The sequence below is a fragment of the Somniosus microcephalus genome, chromosome 10 (genome assembly GCF_052327205.1).
Source record: "Somniosus microcephalus isolate GS21.2 chromosome 10, FLI_Smic_1.0, whole genome shotgun sequence".
NCBI lineage: Eukaryota > Metazoa > Chordata > Chondrichthyes > Squaliformes > Somniosidae > Somniosus > Somniosus microcephalus.
In genome coordinates, this window is record NC_140996.1 from 10263466 (window position 1) to 10291367 (window position 27902).

Below are 27902 nucleotides of genomic sequence, written 5' to 3' on the forward strand. Positions count from 1 at the left end.
GTCACTAATAAATCCAATCGGGAATTCAGGGGAAACTTCTTCACCCAGAGAGTGGTGAGAATGTGGAGCTCGCTACCACAGGGAGTGGTTGAGGTGAATAGCAGAGATGGATTTAAGGGGAAACTAGTTTAAAAATAAGAAGGAACTGTTTCCACTGGCAGGAGGGTCAGAAACCAGAGGACACAGGTTTAAGATAATTGGCAAAAGAGCCAGAGAGGGAGATGAGGAGAAATTGTTTTTTTACATAACGAGTTGTTATGAATCGTTAGGGAATTCGGGAGAAACTTCTTTACCCAGAGAGTGGTGAGAATGTGGAACTCGCTACCACAGGGAGTGGTTGAGGCAAATAGTGTAGATACATTTAAGGAGAAGCTAAATAAACACATGAAGGAGAAAGGAATCGAAGGATATGCTGATGGGGTGAGATGAAGAAGGGTGGGAGGAGGCTCGTGTGGAGCATAAACACCGGCACGGACCAGTTAGACCGAATGGCCTGTTTCTGTGCTGTACATTCTAGGTACAAGTAAGTCAATGACCGTGATGCCCCACTGTGAACGTGACAAATGTGTGTGTACGCCTAAAGTGATGAGTGATTTGACGGGGACTTTCCATGTTAATTGTTGATTTAAAAGTGCGGTACAAATCGTGACAACAGGAAGTAAGGTTTGTGGACAGGGAGGCTTTGCAGACACAAGACTTTTAATAGATACAGGAGTACTGAGCTCAGTGCAATGCACTGTGACCGCGCAATGCTGATGGTTCAATTGTCCTACGAGGACGTTGACTTATTTTCCTCGGTTGTTTAAAGCATATTTCAAACTGGCATTCTTTCTACTAAAATAAAGTTTTTGTTTGCTTTCAGTATTCTTGGTTTTTCCTCGAGGCACTGATAAAATCAATGGCCCAGCACCTTATAGAAACCAGCAAGCTGAAGGTAAACACCCACATGTTAGTTACTGATGTGCCAGTGTGTATTTTTTTATAAATCATGTCGGTATTTAGGCTAGAATGAAGTTTATTGAATGATCTTCCACCCTCCATGTACATGAGCGCATCCAAAATTCCGCTGCCCGTATACTAATTCTCATCCTTGTGTCCAAATCCCTCCATGTCCTCGCCCCTCCCTATCTCAGTAAACTCCTCCGGCCCAACAACCCTCCCAGATCTCGGCACTCCTCCAATTCTGACCTCTTGCGCATCCCTGATTTCCACTGGCGGCCGTGCCTTCAGCTCCCTGGGCCCTGAGCTCTGGAATTCCCTCCCTACACCTCTCCGCCTCTCTCTCCTCCTTTAAGACGCTCCTTAAAACCGATCTCTTTGACCAAGCTTTTGGTCACCTGTCCTAATATCTCCTGATGTTGTTCAGGGTCAGATTTTGTCTCAATGCTCCTGTGAAGCTCCTTGGGACGGTTTACTGCGCTAAAGGCGCTGTATAAATGCAAGTAGTTTTATGGTGATATTGACGGCCTTCTTTCTTGACTAGAATTTGGTAATTTTGCTGTTACGCACTGTATCTGTAGTCCACTTGGTCATAATTCAGTATTTGTGAAGCAGCCTTTCCCCCAACCTTCTCCGGATCAGACGGGGTTTTCAGTACTGTGTCCAACTTGGTCACTGAGACTCAAGTGAGCCAGTCCAGCTCGGGGGCAAGTGCAGAGGCAAGTCACAAGGGAGATCTCGGACACCAGCGGGCTGAGTCACAACCGGGCCTTCCGGCCTTAAAAGGAGGAGGAGACTTGGTGAGAACATGTGCAACTCATAATGATGAATCTGAAACTACTTCTTCCAGCTGAATTCCGATTGTAGGAGAGGAGAGCACAGACTCAAACTAGCAAAATCAAACTTGGGGCTGTTGGCCAGAGGTTCCTGCTGATAGTAAGCGATGGAGGGGCGGTGGAGGCAAACACCTTGGAATTATTTAAGAAACAGTTGGACCATATCATGGTAGACTGTTTCTGGATGGAAGAATTAGGATATGCTAAATAGTTTTTCTTCTCTATCCCGTGAGATCCTCTCTCAAGTTCTCAATATGAATGTTACTTAAAAGTAATTCCAAAGAATTCAAACTGTTTTCGCTTGTTGGGGAATCCAAAACTCGGGACCGTCAATATAAGATAGTCACCAGTAAATCCAATCGGGAATTCAGGAGAAACTTCTTTACCCAGAGAGTGGTGAGAATGTGGAACTCGCTACCACAGGGAGTGGTTGAAGTGAATGGCGTAGATACATTTAAGGGGAAGCTAAATAAGCACATGAGGGAGAAAGGAATAGAAGGTTATGCTGATGGGGTGAGATGAAGAGGGGTCGGGAGGAGGCTCGTGTGGAGCATAAACACCGGCACGGACCAGTTGGGCCGAATGGCCTATTTCTGTGCTGTAGATTTTATGATTTGTGGTGGGTTTTTTTGCCCAATCACGTCGAGCTTGTTGGTTAATTATCACCAACTAACATCCACCTAATGAGATGTTTCAAAACCCATTTAAGCTGTGAAGCGTTATCCACCAACATCCTGAGGGTCACCATTGACCAGAAACTTAACTAGACCAGCCACACACATACTGTGGCAACAAGAGCAGGTCAGAGGCTGGGTATTCTGCGGCGAGTGTCTCACCTCCTGACTCCCCAAAGCCTTTCCACCACCTACAAGGCACAAGTCAGGAATGTGATGAAATACCCTCCACTTGCCTGGATGAGTGCAGCTCCAACAACACTCAAGAAGCTCGACACCATCCAGGACAAAGCAGCCCGCTTGATTGGCACCCCATCCACCACCTTAAACATTCACTCCCTCCACCACCGGCACACCGTGGCTGCAGTGTGTACCATCTACAAGATGCACTGCAGCAACTCGCCAAGGCACCTTCAACAGCACCTCCCAAACCTGCGACCTCTTCCACCTAGCAGGACAAGGGCAGCAGGCGCATGGGAGCACCACCACCTCCAAGTTCCCCTCCAAGTCACACATCATCCTAACTTGGAAATATATCGCCGATCCTTCATCGTCGCTGGGTCAAAATCCTGGAACTCCCTCCCTAACAGCACTGTGGGAGCACCTTCACCACACGGACTGCAGCGGTTCAAGAAGGCGGCTCACCACCACCTTCTCAAGGGCAACTAGGGATGGGCAATAAATGCTGGCCTTGCCAGTGACGCCCACATCCCAGGAACGAAAAAAATAAATTTTGGAACTCTTGCCTTTAATCTAGTGTTTTCACAGGCCATTGCTTGTCGCCTGTTTCACGAATGTATTCTAAGTATCCAGAATGGTCAGTACAGCTGTTTTGTTGTACTTGTCACCTAACAACTTGTTAGCCAACAGTCTGGCACAGCAAACCAAAAAAAGTGAATTATTGTGGTTCTCGGCGTTACTACTGTGTTTGTGGTGTGGTTAAAGTGCCATTGTGTATGAATGAATGAAGTGGCTTAAAACCGCAGAAGAGGAAATAGGAAATATGACCACTAAAACCTCCTGAGTCACAAAGTCCCACTCCAGAGCCTTGATCGCAATATCTAGGCTGACACACCCAGTGCAGTGCTGAGGGAGCGCTGCTGCACTGTCTTTCGGAGGAGAGGTTAAACTGAGGCCCCGTCTGCTCTCTCAGATGGACATAAAAGATCCCACGGCACTATTTCGAAGAAGAGCAGGGGAGTTATCCCCGGTGTCCTGGGGCCAATATTTATCCCTCAACCAACATCATAAAAAATCAGATGATCTGGTCATTATCACATTGCTGTTTGTGGGAGCTTGCTCTGTGCAAATTGGCTGCTGCGTTTCCCACATTACAACAGTGACTACACTTCAAAAAGTACTTCATTGGCTGTAAAGCGCTTTGAGGCATCCTGAGGTCATGAAAGGCGCTATATAAATGCAAGTCACAGTTATAATGTAGGAAACGTGGCAGCCAATTTGCACACAGCAAGGTCCCACAAACAGCAATGAGATGATGTTCAGATAATCTGTTTTTTAGCGATGTTGATTGAGGAATAAACATTGGCCAGGACACCGGGGATAACACCCCTGCTCTTCTTCAAAATAGTGCCGTGGGATCTTTAAAGACCACCTGAGAGAAACATAGAAACATGGAAGATAGGAGCAGGAGTAGGCCATTCGGCCCCTCGAGCCTGCTCCGCCATTTAATGAGATCATGGCTGATCATCCAAACTCAGTACCCTGTCCCTGCCTTCTCCCCATATCCCTTGATCCCTTTAGCCTTAAGAAATATATCCAACTCCTTCTTGAATATATTTAATGAATTGGCCTCTACTGCCTTCTGTGGTAGAGAATTCCACAGGTTCACCACTCTCTGGGTGAAGAAATTCCTCCTCATCTCAGTCCTAAATGGCTTACCCCCTTATCCTTAGACTGACCCCTGGTTCTGGACTCCCCCGCCATCGGGAACATCCTTCCTGCATCTAGTCTGTCCAGTCCTGTCAGAATTTTATAAGTTTCAATGAGATCCCCTCTCATTCTTCTAAACACCAGTGAGTACAAGCCCAATCGACCCAATATCTCCTCATACGTCATTCCTGCCATCCCAGGTATCAGCCTGGTGAATCTTCGCTGAACTCCTTCCATGGCAAGAACATCCTTCCTCAGATAAGGCGACCAAAACTGCACGCAATACTCAAGCTGTGGTCTCACCAAGGCCCTGTACAACTGCAGCAAGACATCCTTGTTCCTGTACTCAAACCCTCTCGCTACGAAGGCCAACATACCATTTGCCTTCTTAACCGCCTGCTGCACCTGCATGCTTACCTTCAGCGACTGGTGCACAAGGACACCCAGGCCTCGTTGCACTTCCCCTTCTCCCAATCCATGGCCTCGGTTTAACGTCTCATCCGACAGGCAGCACCTCCGACAGTGCGGCACTCCCTCAGTACTGGCGCTGGGAGTGTACCAGCCTAAGTAGACTTGGAGCTTTGCGTGACTGATGGGACCTCGTCTTGCGTAAGTCACAGCAATTGTACTTGGTGTTAAAGGTGTATGATAGCAGCTGTGATAAAACGGGTGCCAAATTTCTCGAGCAGTAAAAAAAAAAATCAGTAAAAAGCAATTAATATTGTGCAGTAATTTTCTTCAACTTTTCAGTAATAATTGCTGGAATGTGGTCAGAGTGAAGTTCCCTCTCCTCTGCCCTGTAGCATCAATCAAATCAGTCACCAACGTGAATTTTTGATATTTCTATTCAAATATTTTCCTCGTAATTCCTGAGTGAAAACGCCAATTAAATCACCCGGTATAACAACAACAACTTGCATTTCTATAGCACCTTTAAGGTAATAAAACGTCCCGCGGCGCTTCACAGGAGCGTTATCAAACAGAGTCTGACACCGAGTCACGTAAGGAGATATTAGGGCAGGTGACACAAAAGCTTGGTCAAAGAGGTTGGTTTTAAGGAGCGTCTTAAAGGAGGAGGGAGAGGCGGTGAGGTTTGGGGAGGGAATTCCAGAGCTTAGGGCCCCAGGCAGCTGAAGGCACGGCCGCCAATGGAAATCGGGGGATGCGCAAGAGACCAGAATTGGAGGAGCGCAAAGATCTGGGAGGGTTGTGGGGCTGGAGGAGGTTACAGAGATAGGGAGGGGGAGCGAGGCCACGGAGGGATTTGTGAACAAGGATGAGAGTTTTAAGCTGTGCAATGCAGACACGGGTTATTAATTGCATGTTCCGAAAGGCCTATGTCATTGTCTGGTTTATCTAGCTATTCCGGAACCAGCGATTCCCTGCCTCTTACCAGCACACAGTGGAGACCCTTGTTAACCTGTTGATGCCGCACATCACACAGAAGTATAAAGACAAGCCGGAAGAGGCTCGGAATGCAAACCACAGCCTTGCCGTCTTCATTAAGGTAGGAATCGTCACAGCCCGCCCTTCCGTCAGTTCGCATTTTCATGTTTTTTGGATATAAAATGTTCAAGTGCCTTGAGGTTCCGAAAAGCAAAGCCAACTTTGCTGCTGATCATTAGCGGGATCAATGGCTAATGTATCGGCTTAATTTTCGATCTGTTTAGCAATTGCAGTGTGAAATAGCTAGCGGAGGGGTAACATTTTGCTGATTTAAAACTTTGACAAATTACTTTTCACAGTGGCGGTTGTGGTGTCGGGATTTTTGGATTTTGTGATTTCTTCCCTGATGCATCCTTCAGATCAGAGTTGGTTCCAACTGTCTGGTTTTCCAAGACACACCCACTGAAATTTGTAGAATAGTGAAATTTACACAGGATATACGGCACAGAGTAGATGCAGGGAGGATGTTTCCCCTCGTGGGGGAATCTAGAACTAGGGGGCATAATTTCAGAATAAGGGGTCGCCCATTTAAATCGGAAATGAGGAGGAATTTCTTCTCTCAGAGGGTCGTGAATCTTTGGAATTCTCTTCCCCAGAGAGCTGTGGAGGCTGGGACATTGAATATATTCAAGGTGGAGATAGACAATGACATGAATCAGTCATTCATGAAAGAAAGACTTATGAAATAATACTGAGCGGCCTACGGGTGGCGCTGTCCAGGGAGAGTATAAATACTCGGGCACGGGCCCAGCTTGCGCAGGACATTCTTAACAGGAACTAGTGAAGGACACAACTAGACCTCCATGTTGTAAAACAGTTGATTCAAGCTTTGTTTAATGCTTAGACCAAGTGCCTTGTAGTTTTCTTACGTCAGACTGATTTTTGAACGATAAGGGAGTCAAGGGTTATGGGGAGCGGGCAGGGAAGTGGAGTTGAGGCCAAGATCAGATCATAATCATAATAATAATCAACTTTATTGTCATTGTTAGTGCACAAGTGCAGCACAACGAAATGTAGGCTTGCGGCTCCCGAGAGTGTACATTTGGAGACATTTAAACATACTACATTCATTTGGCTTGTAATACATTAACATAAACATAATAAAGTGCATTGGCAGATGTGCAGGCTTTAGAGTTTATTTGTGGAGTTCAGTAGGATGACAGCCCTGGGAAAGAAGCTGTTCCTAAATCTGGTCGTACGGGTGCGAATGCATCTGTAGCATCTCCCAGATGGCAGGGGGGTGAACAGACTGTGGCTGGGGTGGGTAGGGTCTTTGATGATGGTCCGTGACCTCCGTAAACAGCGTTTCTGGTATATGTGCTCTATGGTCGGTAGCCGGTTCAGATATTAATATAAACTATAAGAGTGAGGCGACATTAGAGTTTATAAAGAGAGGAGAATGGGAGGGGGGGGGGAAATGCTGAAACTGTGGGCTTTTCCGATTGAAAAGCGGCCTGCGCGACCGCGCAACTTAAAGGGACCATTGGCTGACTGCCTCATGAATCTTACTTGCTAACGGTTCTGCCTCTTGACGCCCATTTGCCTGGACCTGGTGCTCGGTCTCCTTTCTCCTTTTTGTACAGCTGGCTCCTTTTGTGTTTTGGTATCTGCAGATTAATAATAAATACGATAAGACCACATGCTCACCGGTAACCATAGAAACATAGAAGATAGGAGCAGGAGTTGGCCATTCGGCCCCTCGAGCCCGCTCCGCCATTCAATGAGATCATGGCTGATCATCCAAACTCAGTACCCTGTCCCTGCTTTCTCCCCATATCCCTTGATCCCTTTAGCCTTAAGAAATATATCTAACTCCTTCTTGAATATATTTAATGAATTGGCCTCAACTGCCTTCTGTGGTAGAGAATTCCACAGGTTCACCACTCTCTGGGTGAAGAAATTCCTCCTCATCTCAGTCCTAAATGGCTTAGCCCTTAACTTTAGACTGTGACCCCTGGTTCTGGACTCCCCCGCCATCGGGAACATCCTTCCTGCATCTAGTCTGTCTAGTCTTGTTAGAATTTTATAAGTTTCAGTGAGATCCCCTCTCATTCTTCTAAACTCCAGCGAGTATAAGCCCAATCGACCCAATCTCTCCTCATACGTCATTCCTGCCATCCCAGGTATCAGTCTGGTGAATCTTTGCTGCACTCCCTCCATGGCAAGAACATCCTTCCTCAGATAAGGGTCATCACGGCACTGCGACTGGTTCATTATTGAGCTGTAACACAGCAACTGTTTCCACATCGGCAGCACCTTTAGCATCATAAAACGTCATAGCTGTAAAAAAAAAAAAACTGGCCATCAAGTCGTGTTGGGAGAAAGGGAAGGTTAGTAACTAAAGTACTGAAGACATGTTCTCCTTCGAGCAGAGAAGGCTAAGAGGAGATTTGATAGAGGTGTTTAAAATCATGATGGATTTAGTTAGAGTAAATAAAGAGGAAGTGTTTCCAATGGCTGAAGGGACGATAACCAGAGGACACAGATTTAAGGTGATTGGCAAAAGAACCAGAGGCGACAGGAGGTAAAACATTTTTACGCAACGAGTGGCTCGGATTTGAAATGCGCTGCCTGAAAGGGTGGTGAACAATGTTGCCTTTAAGATGCACGGCTGCGCTGCGCTCCAGGGAACCCACGCAGCCGGCTTGCCAATGCAAAAGCGGCGCATGCGGGGTCTTTGGAATGGCCCATGCAGCCCTTTAAAGGTGCTGCACAGCGCCAAGAAAATATGTGGAACATTGGTGGTGCATACAGAGTCAATAGTCGACTTCAAAAGGGAATTGGATAAATACTTGAAGGAGAAAAAAATTGCTTTTCGAAAGAGCCGGCGCAGACTCGATGGGCCGAATGGCCGCCTTCTGTGCGGCACTATTCTACGATTCTAGACAAGCGTTTGGGTTTTAAGGGCACTTGTGAAGGAGCGGAGAGAGTTTCAGCCAGAACATTCCAGGGTTTGGGGCCGAGACTGCGGCCAAAGGTCAAGTGTGAAATCCTCTTGGCCGCGTGGCTTGCTGAAGCTCACAGTCCTGCCTCTCGGACCTTTTGGGTCGCCTAGGTTGCTGCCGCCCTGAAGGAAAGGATTGGAGAAAACTGGGGGATGGGGACTTTGATGCTGAACACATTGCACTTGAGCTTTGACCCGCACCCCTCATCTTGCGATCTGAGTTAATTAAGCCGTTGGTAGGTGCTAGCTCAATTAATAATTGTAAATCTGAGAGCGATAGATTGCTGTTAGCCAAGGGTATAAAAGGATATGGAACCAAGGCGGGTGGATGGAGTCAGGTCACAGATCGGCCCATGATCTCATTGAACGGCGGAACAGGCTCGAGGGGCAGAATGGCGGAATAGGCTCGAGGGACTGACTGGCGGAATAGGCTCGAGGGGCTGACTGGCGGAATAGGCTCGAGGGGCTGACTGGCGGAATAGGCTCGAGGGGCTGACTGGCGGAATAGGCTCGAGGGGCTGACTGGCGGAACAGGCTCGAGGGGCTGAACGGTCTCCTCCTCTTCCTGCCTTCCCTGGAATATTAAGGAAGCGGGAAGTTCCAATTCAATGCAAGCAGATATTTTTAGGAGTTGTGGGAAAAAAATAGAATTTTTGCTCAAAACCCTTCTTGAATTAAAAAAACCAGTAAAACTTCTAGACTTCAGAGCCTCACAAAGGTAGGAAAATGCAAATATTTTTGGCCTGTTCCTGAGTGGTTTTTCAACTGATATACTGCGCCAATGAATTGGACATTTTCTCCTATTCATTGGTTTTCCTGTCCCATGTAAGGTTTTCCATGTTAGAACATAAGAACTGGGAGCAGGAGTCGGCCATTCGGCCCTTCGAGCCTGCTCCTCCATTCATCAAGGTCATGGCTGACCTTCTGCCTCAACTCCACCTTCCCGCCCGATCCCCGTGTTGTTGAATAGGGACTGGGCTGCGGCAGCTGCCAGGCCAGTGTTCTCAATTGTTGGTGGGTGAACGATCAGCAACGGCCTTCTCTTCAGCGATTAGCTAATGGGGAAAGGATTTGAGTGGAGAAGGGGACATAAGGAGGAAAGATGGCATCGCTGGAACTAACGTCTGACCATCTGGTTGGGCGTGTGCCCACTATCTGACTGAGCTTCCGACCACATCCGCAGCATAACTAAGACCGCCTATTTCCACCTCCGTAACATCGCCTGTCTCCGCCCTTGCCTCAGATCATCCGCTGCTGAAACCCTCATCCATGCCTTTGTTACCTCTAGACTTGACTATTCCAACGCACTCCTGGCTGGCCTCCCACATTCCACCCTACGTAAACTTGAGGTCATCCAAAACTCGGCTGCCCGTGTCCTAACTCGCACCAAGTCCCTTTCGCCCATCACCCCCAGTGCTCGCTGACCTACATTGGCTCCCGGTTAAGCAGCGCCTCGATTTCAAAATTCTCATCCTTGTTTTCAAATCCCTCCATGGCCTGCCCCCCTCCCTATCTCTGTAATCTCCTTCAGCCCCACAACCCCCACCCCCGAGATATCTGCGCTCCTCTAATTCTGCCCTCTTGAGCATCCCTGATTATAATCGCTCAACCATTGGCGGCCGTGCCTTCTGTTGCCTGGGCCCTAAGCTCTGGAATTCCCTCCCTAAACCTCTCCGCCTCGCTACCTCTCTTTCCTCCTTTAAGACGCTCATTAAAACCTACCTCTTTGACCAAGCTTTTGGTCACCTGCCCTAATTTATCTTTATGTGGCTCGGTGTCAATTTTTTTTGTCTTAAAATATTCCTGTGAAGCGCCTTGGGATGTTTTACTACGTTAAAGGCGCTATGTAAATACGAGTTGTTGTTGTTGTACTGGATGTGTCACGCCGATGCCATGCATCTTGATGACCCTTGGAAGACGAGTTAAGGGAGGCATGGGGAGCGGGGTCGGGGGGGGGGGGTGGCGTGGGGAAGAGGCAAATCAGTCATAACACATTTCCAACTGACTTTTTTTAATAATTTAATTACAGAGATGTTTCTCACTGATGGACAGAGGATTTGTTTTCAAACAAATTAACAATTACAAAAAGTGGTTCAGTCCCGGCAATCCAAAGGTAGATCTTGTTTTATCTGCTATTTTTCTTGGCTCATTTTTACAATAAATAGTTCTTGAACTTTCTGCAGGGTTGATTGCGACCTGTGACCTGTGACCTGTGGGGTGGCATTTATATGTGTGTGCTGCATGTAATTGTAAAATAATTGTATTATTGGGGATTGTGTTCAGCACCTTGGAAGAGTTTACGCTTCGCAGCTGGAATGAGGTACGAATTTTGAAAAAATAGCTTTACTTCTGTTCGCATAATTATGTAGAAATTAATTTAGTACAGTTTTATCGCAGACTGGTTAAAGCATGTCCGTGAAATGCTTCAGAAAGCAACAAATCTCACTGCTGTCTCCTCCAACTGAAACGTTTTCTTTCAGACGCTCTTTGAGCTGAAGTTTGAATTTCTGCGGGTTATATGCAACCACGAGCACTTCATTCCCCTGAACTTACCCATGCCGTTTGGAAAGGGCAGAGTTCAGAGATACCAAGGTAATTTAATTCACGTCGCTGTGTGAGTTGCTGGTCGGTTACAAGACTTGTGTAGAGTTTTGATTTTTAATTTAATTTTTAGTTGACTTTTTTTTAATTAAAAAAAAAAAGTGCCGATTGCTAACGATTGCTTCATTCTTTTTGTGGTTTTTCTCCACTTTGTGTCTTTTTGTTTTATTAATTAGCATTTCTTTCGCCAACTGTGGAGTCGTGTACTGCTCCTGTAGGTAGGTATGGGATATTGTGCTTGCTTATTACAGAGACGCTACATTCCGCCAGGAAGCACTTTACACTCTCGAGTCTCCCGTGTAAATGGGTTTGGGTTTTGTCAGTATCTTGCGCAATTTTATTTCACCCGACATTGAGACGGTAAAATGTCAAAACTTTTAAGTACCACTTTAATTCTAAATTGCAGCCGTAATCGCTGACCTGTTGGGTGAAACATTAGTTCACAGTTCAGCAAATCTGTATCCGAATTGATGGTGATTTTTTTTGGTGTGGTCCCAGAATGTTGGCAGTTCCGAGCGGGCATTCGCCCAGTATCCTTTCGTTGAGTGTTTGCCTTCTCGCAGTCGTTCATGTATTCAATTTTTTATTAAAGAAGCGTAGTATGATAATTATTTTTATTCTCAATTTACTTGGGAAATAAGAATCTAAATGGGGTAAAGGAGCAAAGGGATCTCGGAGTACAAATACACAAATCACTCAATGTTGCACCACAGGTTAGCAAGGCCATAAAAAAAGCAAACCAAGCACTAGGGTTTATTGATTGAATTGAAAAGTAGTGAAGTTATGCTAAACCTGTATCGAACCTTGGTTAGACCACACTTGGAGTACTGCGTACAGTTCTGGTCGCCATATTATAAAAAGGATATAGAGGCACTGGAGAGGGTGCAGAGAAGATTTACAAGGATGATACCAGAAATGCGAGGGTATACCTATCAGGAAAGGATGAACAGGCTGGGTCTCTTTTCTCTTGAAAACAGAAGGCTGAGGGGTGACCTAATAGAGGTCTTTAAAATTATGAAAGGTTTTGATAGAGTGGATACAGAGAGAATGTTTCCACTTGTGGGGAAGAGTAAAACTAGAGGCCATCAATATAAGATAGTCACCAAGAAATCCAATAGAGAATTCAGAAGAAACTTCTTTACCCAGAGAGTGGTGAGAATGTGGAACTCGCTACCACAGGGAGTGGTTGAAGCGAATAGTATCGATACATTTAAGGGGAGGCTGGACAAGCATATGAGGGAGAAGGGAATAGAGGGTTATGCTGATAGATTTAGATGAGGAAAGACGGGAGGAGGCTCGGGTGGAGCATAAACGCCGGTATGGACTGGTTGGGCCGAATGGCCTGTTTCTGTGCCGTATATCCGATGTAAAAATGGTAACTGTGTATTTTTAATCTGCCACTGTAGGAATTAACGAATTCCTACGAATAACGGAGATCAACACAAGAGAACAACTAAACAGGTCTTTACTCAACGGAGATGCCACGAGGACTGCCTGGGCAGCCTCGTGATTTGCGACGTGACGTCATCGAGTTTGCCCGCATTTTCCCGCGCTCTTAAAGGGGCCACGCCCCGTACATGTAAACTCTATATACAAAACACAGTAATGCCTAACCCAATGGTACAGGTTTAGGCTGGTGTTAGAACATCGTTGAAGAGAATTATGTACAGTTAGCCAGAGTCATTCGGTGGTTCTGCCACATGCGCCCCCCCAGAATTCGCTTTAACGGACAAAGTCAAACGGTGAGGGGGTCTGACGAGCCTGTCAGAACGACTCCTGTACTCTCGAGGCGGAGGCTGCTGGGCGTCTGGCGGGCGGTCGCACTCGGTCTGCCGTAACGACGATGGGTGGCCGACCCCGTCTCAGCGTTTGTGCTGTCTCGACGGGGCGGTCGAGGTCTAAATGTGCTGGCTTTAAGCGGTCGACTGAAATGTGGTCCGGTTTACCACCGACATCTACCGTGAAGGTTTTGTCCCCTGCTTCCAACACGCGGCCTTGAGCGGATCCCTATGTGCGTCATGGCGAATAAAAACGTATTCAGCCTTGTGAAGCTCCGTGGGAACGTGTGACCTCTGCAGCCCGTGGTGCGAAGTGGGCACCAGTGCGAAACATCTGGCCGCCTCTTGGTGACTAGCAAGCTGGGCAGACGCGGACCATGGCTCCGTCGATGTTGGTAGGAAGTCCCCTGGGACTCGCAGCGGCTGACCATACACAAGCTCCGCTGATGAAGAGTGAAGGTCTTCTTTGGGGGCCGTGCGAAGGCCCAACAGGACCCACGGTAGCTTGTCTGCCCTTCCAGCGTCCTGGAGGCTGGCCCTCAGGGCGGCTTTCATTGACCGGTGGAAGCGTTCGCAGAGGCCATTCGCCTGTGAGTGGTAGGCTGTGGTGCGGTGTAATTGGACACCGAGTCCTTGGGCCACTGCATTCCAGAGTTCGGAGGAAAACTGCGCTCCCCTGTCTGACGAAATATCTGCAGGCACTCTGAAACGGGCGATCCAGGAGGAAATGAACGCCCTGGCCACGTCCGCCGAAGTAGTGGATGACGGGGACCGCCTCCGGCCATCAGGTGGTGCGGTCAACTATGGTCAGGATGTGTGAAAAACCATGGGAGGGTGGGAGTGGTCCTACCAGGTCCACGTTGACATGGTCAAAACATCGCTCCAGAACTGTGAAGGTGGCCAACGGAGCTTTGATGTGGCGTTGTACCTTGGCCTTTTGGCAGACCACACAGGTATTGGCCCAGTCGCGGACATCTTTATGCATGCCATGCCATACAAATTTTGCTGACATCAGTTTCTGAGAGGCCTTCGTTCCTGGGCGTGACAACCCATGTATGGCGTCGAACACTTTGCGGCACCAGACGACCGGCACGACAGGGCGAGTATCCTGTACGGAGACGTCACACAACAGCGTGGTACCTGCCGAATGGAACTTGACGTCGGCCAACTGGAGGCCAGTGATGGCCGTTCTGTAAACTTGGACTTCTGGGTCTGAGGCTTGGTCCGCTGCCATGAGGGCGTAGTCGATGCCCAAATGAACCATATTGATGATCGCGCGGGAGAGGCAGTCAGCCACCAGGTTGTCCTTACCGGCCACGTGCTGTATATCCGTGGTGAATTCGGATATGTAGGTCAGTTGACGCTGCTGTTGGGCTGACCACGGTTCGGCGGTCTTGGCCATTGCAAAGGTTAGCGGCTTATGGTCCACAAAGGCGGTGAAAGGACGTCCTTCTCGTAGGAACCGAAAATGGCGGATGGCCAGAAAAAGGGCGAGCAACTCCCGGTCGAACGTGCTGCATGCTCTCTTGTTCTGCCGTAGTTGACGGCTGAAGAATGCCAACGGTTGCCACGTCCCGTTCACCCACTGCTGTTGCACAGCACCGACTGCGTAGTCCAACGCGTCGGTGGTGAGGGCGATGGTGGCTCCTGGCAGCGGGTGCGCCAGCATAGTCGCGTTGGCTAAGGCGCTTTTGGTGTCGGTGAACGCTCGGGCCATGTCATCCGTCCAGTCTACTGGGTTCTTGCCAGTCTTGCCCTTGTGGGCCTCGTACAGGGGCTGCATGAGTAGTGCCGCCTTAGGCACGAAACGGTGGTAAAAGTTTACCATGCTTAGGAATTCCTGCAGGGCCTTTACGTTCTGCGAGCGTGGAAAGGATGTCACCACCTCTACTTTCGAAGGTAAAGGAACCGCTCGCTCTGAGGTGATGCGATGCCCCAGGAAGTCAATTTGGTGCAGGTCAAACTGACACTTGGCCGGGTTGATAATCAGGCCGTGTTGGTGAGGCGTCGAAAAAGGGTGCGTAGGTGACAGGCATGTTCTTCCTTAGTAGGACTGGCAATTAGAATATCATCCAGGTAGACGAAGAGGAACTTGAGGTCCCGCAGCACGGAGTCCATCAGGCGTTGGAAAGCCTGGGCGGCGTTCTTTAACCCAAACGGCATTCGTGAAAACTCGAAGAGGCCGAATGGGGTGATGACTGCGGTCTTCTGGACGTCTTGTGGATGAACTGGGACCTGGTGGTAGCCCCGGACGAGATCGACTTTTGAGAACACGGTGTTCCCTGCCAAGTGGGCAGAGAAATCCTGAATGTGGGGGATCGGGTACCGATCAGGAGTGGTGGCATCGTTGAGTCGTCGATGGCCGCCATCCGCCGCCAGGCTTCGGGACAATATGGAGGGGTGAAGACCAGGGACTACTCGACCGGCGAATAATCCCTAACTGTTCCATGGTCGCGAACTCCGCCTTTGCGACCGCCAGCTTGCCAGGTTCCAGGCGCCGGGCCCGCGCATAGACCGGGGGGCCGTTGGTGGTGATGTGGTGTTCCGCACCATGTTTCGTGGCTGTGGAGGAGAACGTGGGTCTTGTCAGGTCAGGGAATTTGCCGAGCAGGCGAGCGAACTCATCAGGAGTCGGGAACGCACAGGAGACGGTGCGTGACGTCGTGTTACTGCGGTAACACGGAAGAGAATTAAAAGTTGCTGCGATGATCAGCCGCCGGTTCCTAGCGTCGACCAGGAGGCTGTTGGTGCACAGGAAATCCGCGCCGAGGAGGGGCTGGGAAACTCTGGCCGTAACAAACTCCCAGTGAAAACGTTGCCCCCCCGAGGCACACCTCCACTCACCGTCTGACGAAAGTCCGAATTGTTCCGCCATTAGCCGCTTCAAGGGTGGGGCCGTGATTCCCCGTCTGCACATCGAGGGCGGACGCGGGTAAAATGCTGCACTGCGCCCCGGTGTCGCACAGAAAACGACGACCGGAGAGAGTATCAGTGATGAACAGCAATTTTCCCGCGTTGCCGACCGCCATCGCGGCCGCGGGGTGCCCGTTAGACCCGTCCCTCGGTGGTCGCAGTGTCAGTTGTGTGTTTTTTGGGGGAAAACTGCAGGGAGGGCGGCAACGCTTCGCCTTCGCGCCGAACTGCACGTGGTAGAAACACAGCCCAGCAGGCTGACGAGCTGGGGCGGCGTCTGCGGCGGATGGGTGCCTCGTGGCGGCGCAGTACTGCCGAGTTACAGCGGAAATTTTGTCAGCCTCCGCAGCGAGTGTTGCGCAGTCTTAAATTTCAGATCTGGCCAGGGCAGCTTGTACCTGTTCAGGCAGTTGGCTGAGGAAAATCTCGCGGAATAGGAAACATTCCCGTTCTGAGCCCAGGAGTGTGAGCACCTGGCTCATCAACTCTGAAGGCTTGGAGTCCCCGAGCCCGGGCATAGCGAGTAATCGACAGGCGCGCTCCGATTTTGTGAGCCCAAAAACCTGCAGTAACCGCGCTTTGAGGGTTTCATACTTGCGCTCCGTTGGGGGGTTTTCGAGGAGGCTGACGATCCGAGAGGCGGTAGAGCTGTCGAGTGCGGAGACCACATAAAGGTACTTGGTCTGATCCGCATCGATGTTCCTCAGGGCGAACTGGGCCTCGACCTGAATAAACCACGAGGGCGCTTGCTGCTCCCAGAACTGCGGTAGCTTTAGCGAAACGGCGTTTGCTTCCATGCTGTGCTCTTCTTATGTGAAAACGTTCACAAAAACGGGGTCACCAATGTAGGAATTAACGAATTCCTACGAATAATGGAGATTGACACAAGAGAACAATCAAACAGGTCTTTACTCAAAGGAGATGCCACGAGGACTGCCTGGGCAGCCCCGTGGTTTGCGACATGACGTCATCGCGTTTGCCCGCGTTTTCTCGCGCTCTTAAAGAGGCCACGCCCCGTACATGCAAACTCTATATACAAAGCACAGTAATGCCTAACACAATGGTACAGGTTTAGGCTGGTGTTAGAACATCGTTAAAGAGAATTATGTACAGTTAGCCAGAGTCATTCAGTGGTTCTGCCACACCACTAGTAATTTTTGAGCTGGAACATTGCGGGAAGGCTAAACAATGTTTGATAAAAGGATCTTTATTTGATTTGATAACATGGTTCTCCTGGGATTTCTAATGGAAAACTACACCTAACGGTGGGATGTGGGAGGGGATGAGGTGAAAGAGGCTTCCTGGCAGTTCGGTGAATGAACTGATCACTCATTCGATCTCATTGTAGTAAGTACAATTATTTGCGTTTGATGTGTGTTTTGTTTACCCTGTGTGTATAACCTTTTGAGTACTGAAAACAGTTTCAGCACAATTCCTTCTTAATTTAAAGAATATTGTAAATTGGGAACTGGTTCAGTATATTTCTCCAATTATTTTGAGGAGCCGGGAAAGAAACCTCCCTTAAGATCTGAGGTCCAAGCCTCGAGTTTGCTGTGCCTGGGCCAGTGGCGTCAATGTTTCAGTCCCTGTGCCACGAGGAGCTTTTAAAAAAAAATTGTTCCTGGGACGTGGGCGTCGCTGACATTTATTGCTCATCCCCTAATTGCCCTTGAGAAGGTGGTGGTGAGCCACCTTATTATTGTGTTTCGTAGTTGGTTTGTTACAACTGAGTGGCTTGTTAGAACATTTCAGAGGGCAGTTAAGAGTCAACCACATTGCTGTGAGTCTGGAGTCACAAATAGGCCAGACCAGGTAAGGACAATAGATTTCCTTCTCTAAAGGAACCAGATGGGTTTATACAACAATCCAATAGTCACCATTACTGATACTAATAATTATTCTAGATTTATTTAATTAACTGAATTTAAATTCCCCAGCTGCCGTGGTGGGATTTGAACTCATGTTTCGTGGATCATTAGTCCAGGCCTCCTGGATTCACCAGTCCAGTAACATAACTGCTGTGCTACTGTTCCCTTGTCCATTTGTATTCTGCTTTGTCTTCAATTGTGTGGCAATTCAGCCGAATCCAGTGGGGGGCAAGTTTTTAAAATGACTCCTCAACTTCGCATTGGACTTTCCCACAGCCAATTGGGAAGCGAACCGTCTCTTCATTATCCCTGGAAGGTCGGAAGCTCTCGACCCACCTAGGGTCGCCGACACTGCTTGGAGGTTTCATCACATGACCTCCAGCCGCCCCACCCTCGTGCTCTCGCAGTTGGTGGCCCAACGTGTCCATCGTCGCGGCGGCCCGCCTTCCTACGGCCAATTGGGAAGCCAATGGACTCTTCATTGCTCGATTGGATTGTTCTTGACCGTCGGTCAGACAGTCTTTTCTTTCCCCATTCTCCAAGATTTTTATAACTATTAAACAAAAGTTTTAAAGAAAATACGTATTATTTTATTGCCCCTCTGGTTTTTCTCCCGGGTGTTTGCTGGCGGCAGCGTGTCTTGGAGATTAATCTTCAATTCCTGGAGACTCCAGGCCAATCCTGGCAACAAGAGGTCCACCTGAAACTTTAACCTGAGATCCACATATATTTGGACTCCTGGTCAGTGACCAAGCACACGGGCTCCATATCCAAATCTTCACTACGAGAAAAATTAAAGCCTTTGCACCATTAAAGGACACTTCCCTCCCCGGCCCCCTCCCTCTCAAAGTAGCCGAGTTATTCTCTTACACGCAGGTTTCCTGAGGAAATCTCGATGTTTTTCGTTCAAGTCAAATCAGTTGATGCATACTCAATATGTTGCTTTCATTTTCTGCTCAGGATTTCTTCTGCTAGCTCTCGTCCAGTCATTAACAGGGGCAGGGGGTGGATAGAGTGAAAACTTGGAGTTGAGGGGACGGCAGTACTAGTAGTTATGTCACTGGACTAGTAATCCTGGACTAATGATCCAGAGACGTGAGTTTAAATCCCACCATGGCTACTGGGGAATTTAAAATTCAGTTAATTAAATAAATCTGGAATAAAAAGCTCGTATCATATTTTAGATGCAGAGAGGATGTTTCCCCTCGTGGGGGAATCTAATCTAGAACTAGGGGGCATAGTTTCAGAATAAGGGGTCGCCCCATTTAAAACTGAGATGAGGAGGAATTTCTTCTCTCAGAGGGTCGTAAATCTGTGGAATTCTCTGCCCCAGGGAGCTGCGGAGGCTGGGTCACTGAATATATTTAAGGTGGAGATAGACAGATTTTTGAACAATAAGGGAGTGAAGGGTTATGGGGAGCGGGCAGGAAATGGAGCCGAGCCCAAGATCAGATCAACCATGATCTCATTAAATGGCGGAGCAGGCTCGAGGGGCCGAATGGCCGACTCCTGCTCCTATTTCTTATGTTCTTATGTTTTTATCAGTAATGGTGACCATGAAACTACCAGATTTGCGTAAAAACCCAGCTGGTTCACTAATGTTCTTTTAGGGAAGGAAATCTACTGCCCTTACCCGGTCTGGCCGATATGTGACTACAGACCCACAGCAATGCGGTTGACTCTTAACTGCCCTCTGAAATGGCTGAGCAAGCCACCGCCTTCTCGAGGGCAATTAGGGATGGGAAATAAATGCCGGCCTTGCCAGCGACGCCCACATCCCGTGAATGAATATTTTTAAAAATCTCCAAAGCTGGGGAAGCGAGTTGAAGCGGCCTTTAGTGGCAGACATCCAGTGCTCCAGTACCGTAACCAAGTAGAATGCTGCAAAATGCCTGACGACCTCTGCACTTTATACTTGAATCCTGAACCAGACTGCCCACTTAAAAAAAAAAAAAAAATGATTGAGCAGTGCAAAGCTTACACAACGCCATTTTTGCAGAGGTTAAATGGCCGAAGATGTCCTTACTTTGAAATCTGCCAAGGACATTCAGCACTGAAAGGATTTATACATGATGGTGCGGTTGAATCATCATTAAACACGTCAATGTGGGAATGGTATATTGAAACAGTACTGGGATCAGCCGTGTCTTCATCCACACCCTACTGTGCCCGACGTGCTCATGGCTACGCGGACTGATTCTCCCGCATGGCTGTTTGGCTGCTTCACATTATTTACAATTCCTTTGTCATGTAATCTAGACATTCCTCCTGAGCTTGTTGTAGTTGTGTGCACTCTTTTGGGGTTCTATTTGACATGGTTTTGCAGTGCTTATAACTACAGAGTGATTTGATGTGCCTTAAAAATGTATTGCATTTATTTTTTGAAGAGTGCAAGTCTTTTCTTTCTGCATGTGTTTGAGTTGCCTGTGGTCTGGCGTTGAGAAGTACAACGGTGTGTACGTCAATAGATTTAGTTCGCACACCAGCTTCATCTCCACTCACGTGGAAAGCTCGCTCCTCTGCAAGTGTTTCTCATTGAATCATCGAATGGTTACAGCACAGAAGGAGGCCATTCGGCCCGTCGAGCCCGTGCCGGCTCTCTGCAAGAACACTTCAGATAGTCCCACTCCCCCGCCCTTTCCCCATAGCCCTGTGAATTTTTTTCCTTCAGGTACTTATCCAACTCCCTTTTGAAAGCCACCATTGAATCTGCCTCCACCGCCCTTTCAGGCAGTGCATTCCAGATCCTGACCACTCGCTGCCTAAAAAAGGTTTTCCTCGCGTCGCCTTTGGTTCTTCTGCCAATCACCTTAAATCTGTGTCCTCTGGTTCTCGACCCTTCCGCCAATGGGAACAGTTTCTCTCTATCTACTCTGTCCAGACCCCTCATGATTTTGAACACCTCAATCAAATCTCCTCTCAACCTTCTCTGCTCTAAGGAGAACAACCCTAGCTTCTCCAGTCTATCCACGTAACTGAAGTCCCTCATCCCTGGAACCATTCTCGTAAATCTTTTCTGCATCCTCTCGAAGGCCTTCACATCCTTCCTAAAGTGCGGTGCCCAGAATTGGACACAATACTCCAGTTGAGGCCGAACCAGTGTTTTATAAAGGTTCTTCATAACTTCCTTGTTTTTGTACTCTATACCTCTATTTATGAAGCCCAGGATCCCGTATGCTTTTTTAACCACTTTCTCAACCTGCCCTGCCACCTTCAACGATTTGTGCACATATACCCCCAGGTCTCTCTGTTCATGCACCCCCTTTAGGATTGTACCCTTTAGTTTATATTGCCTCTGCTCGTTCTTGCTACCAAAATGTATCACTTCGCACTTTTCTGCGTTAAATTTCATCTGCCATGTGTCACCAGCCTGCCTATGTCTTCTTGAAGTCTTTCACTATCCTCCTCACTGTTCAACCTCGTGGACAAAGAACCCTTGGAGATGAGAACGTAAGATTTATTTTTTTTGTTACAGCAAAAAGGCCCCTTTTTGATCAGTTGACCTCTCTTCCTTCTTGCCATATCCCTCGATCTCTTTCGCCAGAAACTCAGCCAGTTTGCTTCTTGAACACACTTGTACAGTTCACTGGACTGGCTTTCTGTGGCGTGAAGCTTCTGTCCGATTTTTCCTTCTTGCTCATCGCTTTCTGATTTTAGCTCGTGTCCTCTTGCATCGCGCCTTCAGCGGCCGAGGCCCTAAGCTCTGGAATTCCCTCCCTAAACACCTCCGCCCCTCTATCTCTCCTCCTTAAAACCGACCTCTTTGACCAAGCTTTTGGCCATCTGTCCTAATGTCCCCTTATGTGACTCGGTGTCAAATTTTGTTTGATAATCGCTCCTTGGGGCATTTTACTACGTTAAAGGCGCTGCATCAATGCAAGTTGTTGTTGTTGTATTTGAACGGTGGTAATTTTTAATTCAGTTTTCTTGGTGTCTGGGAATGCCTCCCCTGAGCTTGCCAGTGTTATCTGTGGCCGTGCAGATGACAACAGGACCGCTCTGATGGCCACTTATGCAGAAGCTGCATTATAATTTAAGATATGAGGACAGGTTGCACAGTCGATGCCAGCACTCCCTTGAGTATAAAAGATTATAGGGTAATATAATTGAGGTGTTTAAGCTGACTAAAGGATTAAAAAACGATTTCCGCGGCATGAACCTGTCGCTGCAGGCCCTACGTTGTGTCAGTTGGTTCTACTCTGAATGCACTTCTCCTCTTGTGCTTCAGGGGTCCGTCCTCTCTCGTTTCTTCCCCCCCACCGCCGACCCCCGGCCCTGTCCTTGTTGCCTCTGCTAACAGGACTGGACAGACTAGATGCAGGAAGGATGTTCCCGATGGCGGGGGAGTCCAGAACCAGGGGTCACAGTCTAAGGATAAGGGGTAAGCCATTTAGGACAGAGATGAGGAGGAATTTCTTCACCCAGAGAGTGGTGAACCTGTGGAATTCTCTACCACACAAGGTAGTGGAAGCCAATATATTAAATATATTCAAGAAGGAGTTAGATATATTTCTTAAGGATAAAGGGATCAAGGGATATGGGGAAGAAAGCAGGGACAGGGTACAGAATTTGGATGATCAGCCATGATCTCATTAAATGGCGGAACAGGCTTGAGGGGCCGAATGGCCTACTCCTGCTCCTATCTTCTATGTTTCCACCATTGATAGCTGCACATTCAGCCACTTTGCGACTGAACTCCTCCCACATTGCGACGTTAAACCCTGGCCCCGTCTACCCCCCCCTCAGGTTTACATAAAAGATCCCATGCCACTATTTCAAAGAAGAGCAAGGCCAGTTCTTCCCCCGGTGTCCTGGACAATTTTATATCCCTCAACTAACATCACGTTAAAAAAAAATTGTTTTGAAACCCGACGAAAATGTTCGCCCTTTTTCTCAGCAACACCCGATTTTGTTTAGTTCAAACTAAACTCAATCATTGAGTTTCGCAGGACTAAAGCACTTGACTTTATTTTCACATTTGAAGCTATGTTTAGCCAGCAAGCATCGCACATTAATGGAGCTGTCCACTTTCTTTGCTCATGTCCTGGGGGCCAATATTTATCCCTCAATCAACATCACTAAAACAAAACAGATTATCTGGTCGCTTTTCACATTGCTGTTTGTGGGAGCTTGCTGTGCGCAAATTGGCTGCCGCGTTTCCTACATTACAACAGTGACTACACTCCAAAAAAAAGTATTTCATTGGCTGTAAAGCGCTTTGGGATATCCTGAGGATGTGAAAGGCGCTATAGAAATGCAAGTCTTTTTCTTTGCTTTTAAAAAATGCTGCAAGACTCTTCTCTTGAACTCTGCTTTCTGTTCTTTGCTCCTCCACCCCCCACTCTTTACTTTCCTCTTTCCCCCTCCTCCGAATGCTCAATGAGACATCTTCCCACAGCGCTGCAGAAATGCAGGAAGTTCTTCAAACCGAACCTTCCTCACCTCATGTCTACAGTTCACTATTTTTCCTGTTGATCAGGCCCATTTGATATACTAGTTACTGTGTGCACGAGTATATTTTAATAATTCGATTATGGACTTCTAATTCTGAATATATAGCTTTTACCTTAGATGAATTTCTCCTTCTTGCAGTTATCTCTAAATGCATAAGAACATTAGGAGCGGGAGTCGGCCATTCGGCCCCTTGAGCCTGCTCCGCCATTCAGTAAGATCACGGCTGATCATCGACCTCAACTCCACTTTCCTGCCCGCTGCCCATATCCCTTGATTCCCCGAGAGTCCAAAAATCTATCGATCTTAGTCTAGACGACTGAGCCTCCACAGCCCTCTGGGGCAGAGAATTCCAAAGATTCACAACCCTCTGAGTGAAGAAATTCCTCCTCATCTCAGTCCTAAATGGCCGACCCCTTATCCTGAGACTGTGACCCCTAGTTCTCGACTCTCCAGCCAGGGGGGAAACAACCTCTCAGCATCTACCCTGTCAATCCCCCTCAGAATCTTGTCTGCTTCAATGAGATCTCCTCTCATTCTTCTAAATTCCAGAGAGTACAGGCCCAGTCTACTCAATAGCAAAATACTACAGATGCTGGAAATCCGAAATAACAACAGAAAATGCTGGAAAAACTCAGCAGGCCAGGCAACATCCGTGGAGAGAAATTAGAGTCAACGTTTCGGGTCGAAACCCTTTTTCAAAACTGGAAAGAAAAGAAAATAGATCGAAGGCAGGGCTGCGATAGAACAATAGAAGTAAAGAGGTATTCAAAACCAGACGAGATGGTAATAGGACAGTAATTGTCTCCACTGTCCTATTACCATCTCGTCTGGTTTTGAATACCTCTTTACTTCTTTTGTTCTATCGCAGCCCTGCCTTCGATCTATTTTATTTCCTTCTCAGTTTTGAAAAAGGGTTTCGACCCGAAACGTCGACTCTAATTTCTCTCCACGGATGTTGCCTGACCTGCTGAGTTTTTCCAGCATTTTCTGTTGTTATTTTCCAGTCTACACAATCTCTCCTCATAGGACAGCCCTCTCATCCCAGGAACCAATCTAGTGAACCTTCGTTGCACCGCCTCCAAGGCAAGTATATCGCTTCTCAGATAAGGAGACCAGAACGGTGCTCAGTACTCCAGGTGTGGTCTCACCAAAGCCCTGTACAATTGTAGCAAGACTTCCTTACTCTTGAAGGCAAAACAGGGTTTGGAGTACAAGTCCTGACGTGTGCCAATGGGGCTATATCAATTGTCGCATTTCTAATATTGCACTAAACAGATTACTAGATTCCAACAGCATTAAAATTCTTCTTTCCCTCACACTGGTGCAAACTATATTTTGTACCTGATTGATGATCCTCTGTATTACTGCCCGGCCCTATTTCTACCTGTGGTTGAAGTGCATTGCCCAGTATTTTGGCAGGTGCTGGTTGTTCATTGAGAGACGCTAGGTTTCTTTGAAAGGTCGGGATGAAAGAAGCCTATTTTTTATTTTTTTATTTAAATTTTTGACAAGTGAATTGCTTCCCAGTGTTGAGAGAGGTGCCTTTGTAACAACCGGTTCCACTGGTGGATTAATGGAACTGGTTTCTTGCACAACTCCAGATTGTTGGAACTCGGGTGAACGATCTTCCACCCACACGACAGCGAGGGGAATGTTTGTAAAGCTGTTGGTGAGCGTACGTGCAGCGGGGAATAAAAATGCGCGGTGGGAAATAGGAATTGCGAGTTGCGGAGTAAGATTGCGCTTCCTCGGTTCTGGTCTACTGCAGAATGCGCTTCTATCCTTCTCTACCTTCCTAGTACTTGGGGGGGCGGGGGTGGGGGGGTGGCGGATACTTGTTTATGTTGCAGAGACACTAAAGGAGGTGGCTCTGAGAGTTTCGCAGTTGCTCCCTTCTGCCTCATTCATGCTGCTGAACTAAGTGGCTAACAGCAGGGAGAAAGGTGTCAACGGCGACTAGAAGTTGCTGCCCACAAGGTTATGCCCCGCTTGCCTCAACCCCGGCTACAACTGAAATTAATTTCTGCAGGCTTATTGCCTCCTTTGTTGTATTTTTTTTGGTAAACATGCATGTGCCAATTTGCTGCACCGTGCATCTTGATACATAGAATCGCACAGCGCAGCAGGAGGCCATTCAGCCCATCGTGCCTGTGCCGGCTCTTTGAACATACGAATTAGGAGCAGGAGTCGGCCACTCGGCCCCTCGAGCCTGCTCCGTCACTCAATAAGATCATGGCTGATCTGATTACTCCACATTCCCGCCTACCCCCGATAACCTTTCACCCCCTTGCTTACCAAGAATCTATCTACCTCTGCCTTAAAAATATTCAAAGACTCTGCTTCCACCGCCCTCTGAGGAAGAGAGTTCCAAAGACTCACGACCCTCTGTGAGAAAAAAATCTCCTCATCTCTGTCTTAAATGGGCGACCCCTTATTTTTAAACAGTGACCCCTAGTTCTAGATTCTTCCACAAGAGGAAACATCCTCTCCACATCCACCCTGTCCAGACTCCTCAGGATCTTATATGTTTCAATCAAAGAGCTCTCCAATTAGTCCCACTCCCCCCTGCTCTTTCCCCACAGCCCTAAGTATTTATCCAATTCCCTTTTGAAAGTTACTATTGAATCTGCTTCCACCGCCCTTTCAGGCAGCGCGTTCCAGATCACAACAACTCGCTGCGTAAAAACATTCTCCTCATCTCCCCTCTGGTTCTTTTGCCAATTCCCTTCACTCTGTTGTCCTCTGGTTACCGACCCTCCTGCCGCTGGAAACAGTGTCTCCTTATTTACTCGATCGAAACCCCTCATGATTTTGAACGCAAATCAACTTCTGTTGCACAATATTTTATCGTTTTAATGTTTAAATCTTCTCACAAGGAGACGCAAACGATTTACACCATGTGCTAGGTTCAAATCTAAGGCTCCGAAGGTAAAAGAGCCATTTGAGATGAGTATTGTATCTGTGTCACCTGCCCCAACTTTTACGTTATCGTGTATTTTTACGCAGCGAGTTGCTGTGATCTGGAATGCGCTGTGGCGATGGAAGCAGATTCAATAATAACTTTCAAAAGGGAATTGGATCAATACCTGAAATTTGCAGGGCTCTGGAGAAAGAGCAGGGGGAGTGGGACTAACTCGCGAGCTCGTTCAAAGAGCCGGCACAGGCACGATGGGCCAAATGGCCTCCTTCTGTGCTGTATGATTATAGCACTAGAGCTTTGGACTTGCACCTAGAAGGCCTAAATCTGAATTCCAGTTTAGCTCCTATTCCTGCTTGTTCTTCTGGGGAAGGAAGAGCCCAGCAGCTTTGATGGGTTTATGGTTGGATGGTCCGGGGTGGGGTGGATGCGGGGCAGGGGGACCTGGAGAGATGGGCAGCTGCCCTGGGGCGATGCCGATTCACTCAGGTTATTTCCAGATGAATAAACTCGGGGTCAAGACTGCCATTTTTATGGAGATTCTTGTTGAATCAAGCTGACTTGATGATAATGGTACCGTGAAGGAGAAAAACAATCGCCGCGCAATGGTACGGCCCAGTATCTTGTGTCTAAAGCTCCTGAAATCTGGAAGAAAGATTTAAAGAGTTTAATTACAGCTGTTCAGTGGCCAGAACAATTTTTGTTCCCAAATCCGCGACCTCCACCACCTAGAAGGACAAGGGCAGCAGGTGCACGGGAACACCACCACCTCCAAGATCCCCTCCAAGTCACACACCATCCTGACTTAGAAATATATCAGCTGTTCCTTCATCGTCGCTGGGTCAAAATCCTGGAACTCCCTCCCTAACAGCACTGTGGGAGTACCATCACCACACAGACTGCAGCGGTTCAAGAAGGCGGCTCACCACCACCTTCTCAAGGGCAATTAGCAATGGGCAATAAATGCTGGCCTTGCCAGCGACGCCCACACCCCGTGAACGAATATAAAAAAGTATAACACCTATAATATGCACTGTATTTAAGCTTCCAATTTTCATTAATCGCTTTTTTTTTGCAGAGCGGTCTGATTTCTAAGACCATGCGTTTTTAAAATCAACGTTTGTCTTTACCATTTTAAACCTTCAGACTTGCAGCTTGACTTCACGCTGACGGATGACTTCTGCAAGAACCATTTCTTGGTGGGGCTGCTGCTGAGGGAGGTTGGCAGTGCATTGCAGGAGTACAGGGACGTGCGTCAGATTGCCATCAGCGTGCTGAAGAGTTTGATGATTAAGCACACCTTCGATGACCGATACACAGCTAAGGTATGCAAGAGTTCCTTAAAATATCTCGAGGCAGGTGGAATAGGGAAGGTGCTGCGGTGTTTTAGAAACGTGTGTTACAGTGCCTCTTGCTTATCTCTTCCCTTATGATAGATTAAAAAAATAAAATATTGTGCAATGCAACACTGGAGAAGCTAAACCAGCCACATAAATTCTGTGGCTACAAGAGCAGGTCAGAGGCTGGGTATTCTGCGGCGAGTGTCTCACCTCCTGACTCCCCAAAGCCTTTCCACCATCTACAAGGCACAAGTAAGGAGTGTGATGGAATACTCTCCACTTGCCTGGATGAGTGCAGCTCC

General features: G+C 47.8%; 1 protein-coding gene across 8 annotated transcripts in view; it reads left to right on the forward strand.

Moving 5' to 3' along the window:
• LOC147111436 (dedicator of cytokinesis protein 9-like) overlaps positions 1-27902 on the forward strand; it is a 499826-nt gene that overhangs the window by 341970 nt on the left and 129954 nt on the right. For all 8 annotated transcript variants that reach the window (XM_085998427.1, XM_085998430.1, XM_085998428.1 and 5 more), the window contains exons 27-31: positions 863-934; positions 5700-5846; positions 10759-10842; positions 11210-11321; positions 27407-27585. In XM_085998427.1, the coding sequence (XP_085854553.1) occupies positions 863-934; positions 5700-5846; positions 10759-10842; positions 11210-11321; positions 27407-27585 (594 nt within the window). The remainder of the gene's footprint in view (positions 1-862; positions 935-5699; positions 5847-10758; positions 10843-11209; positions 11322-27406; positions 27586-27902) is intronic.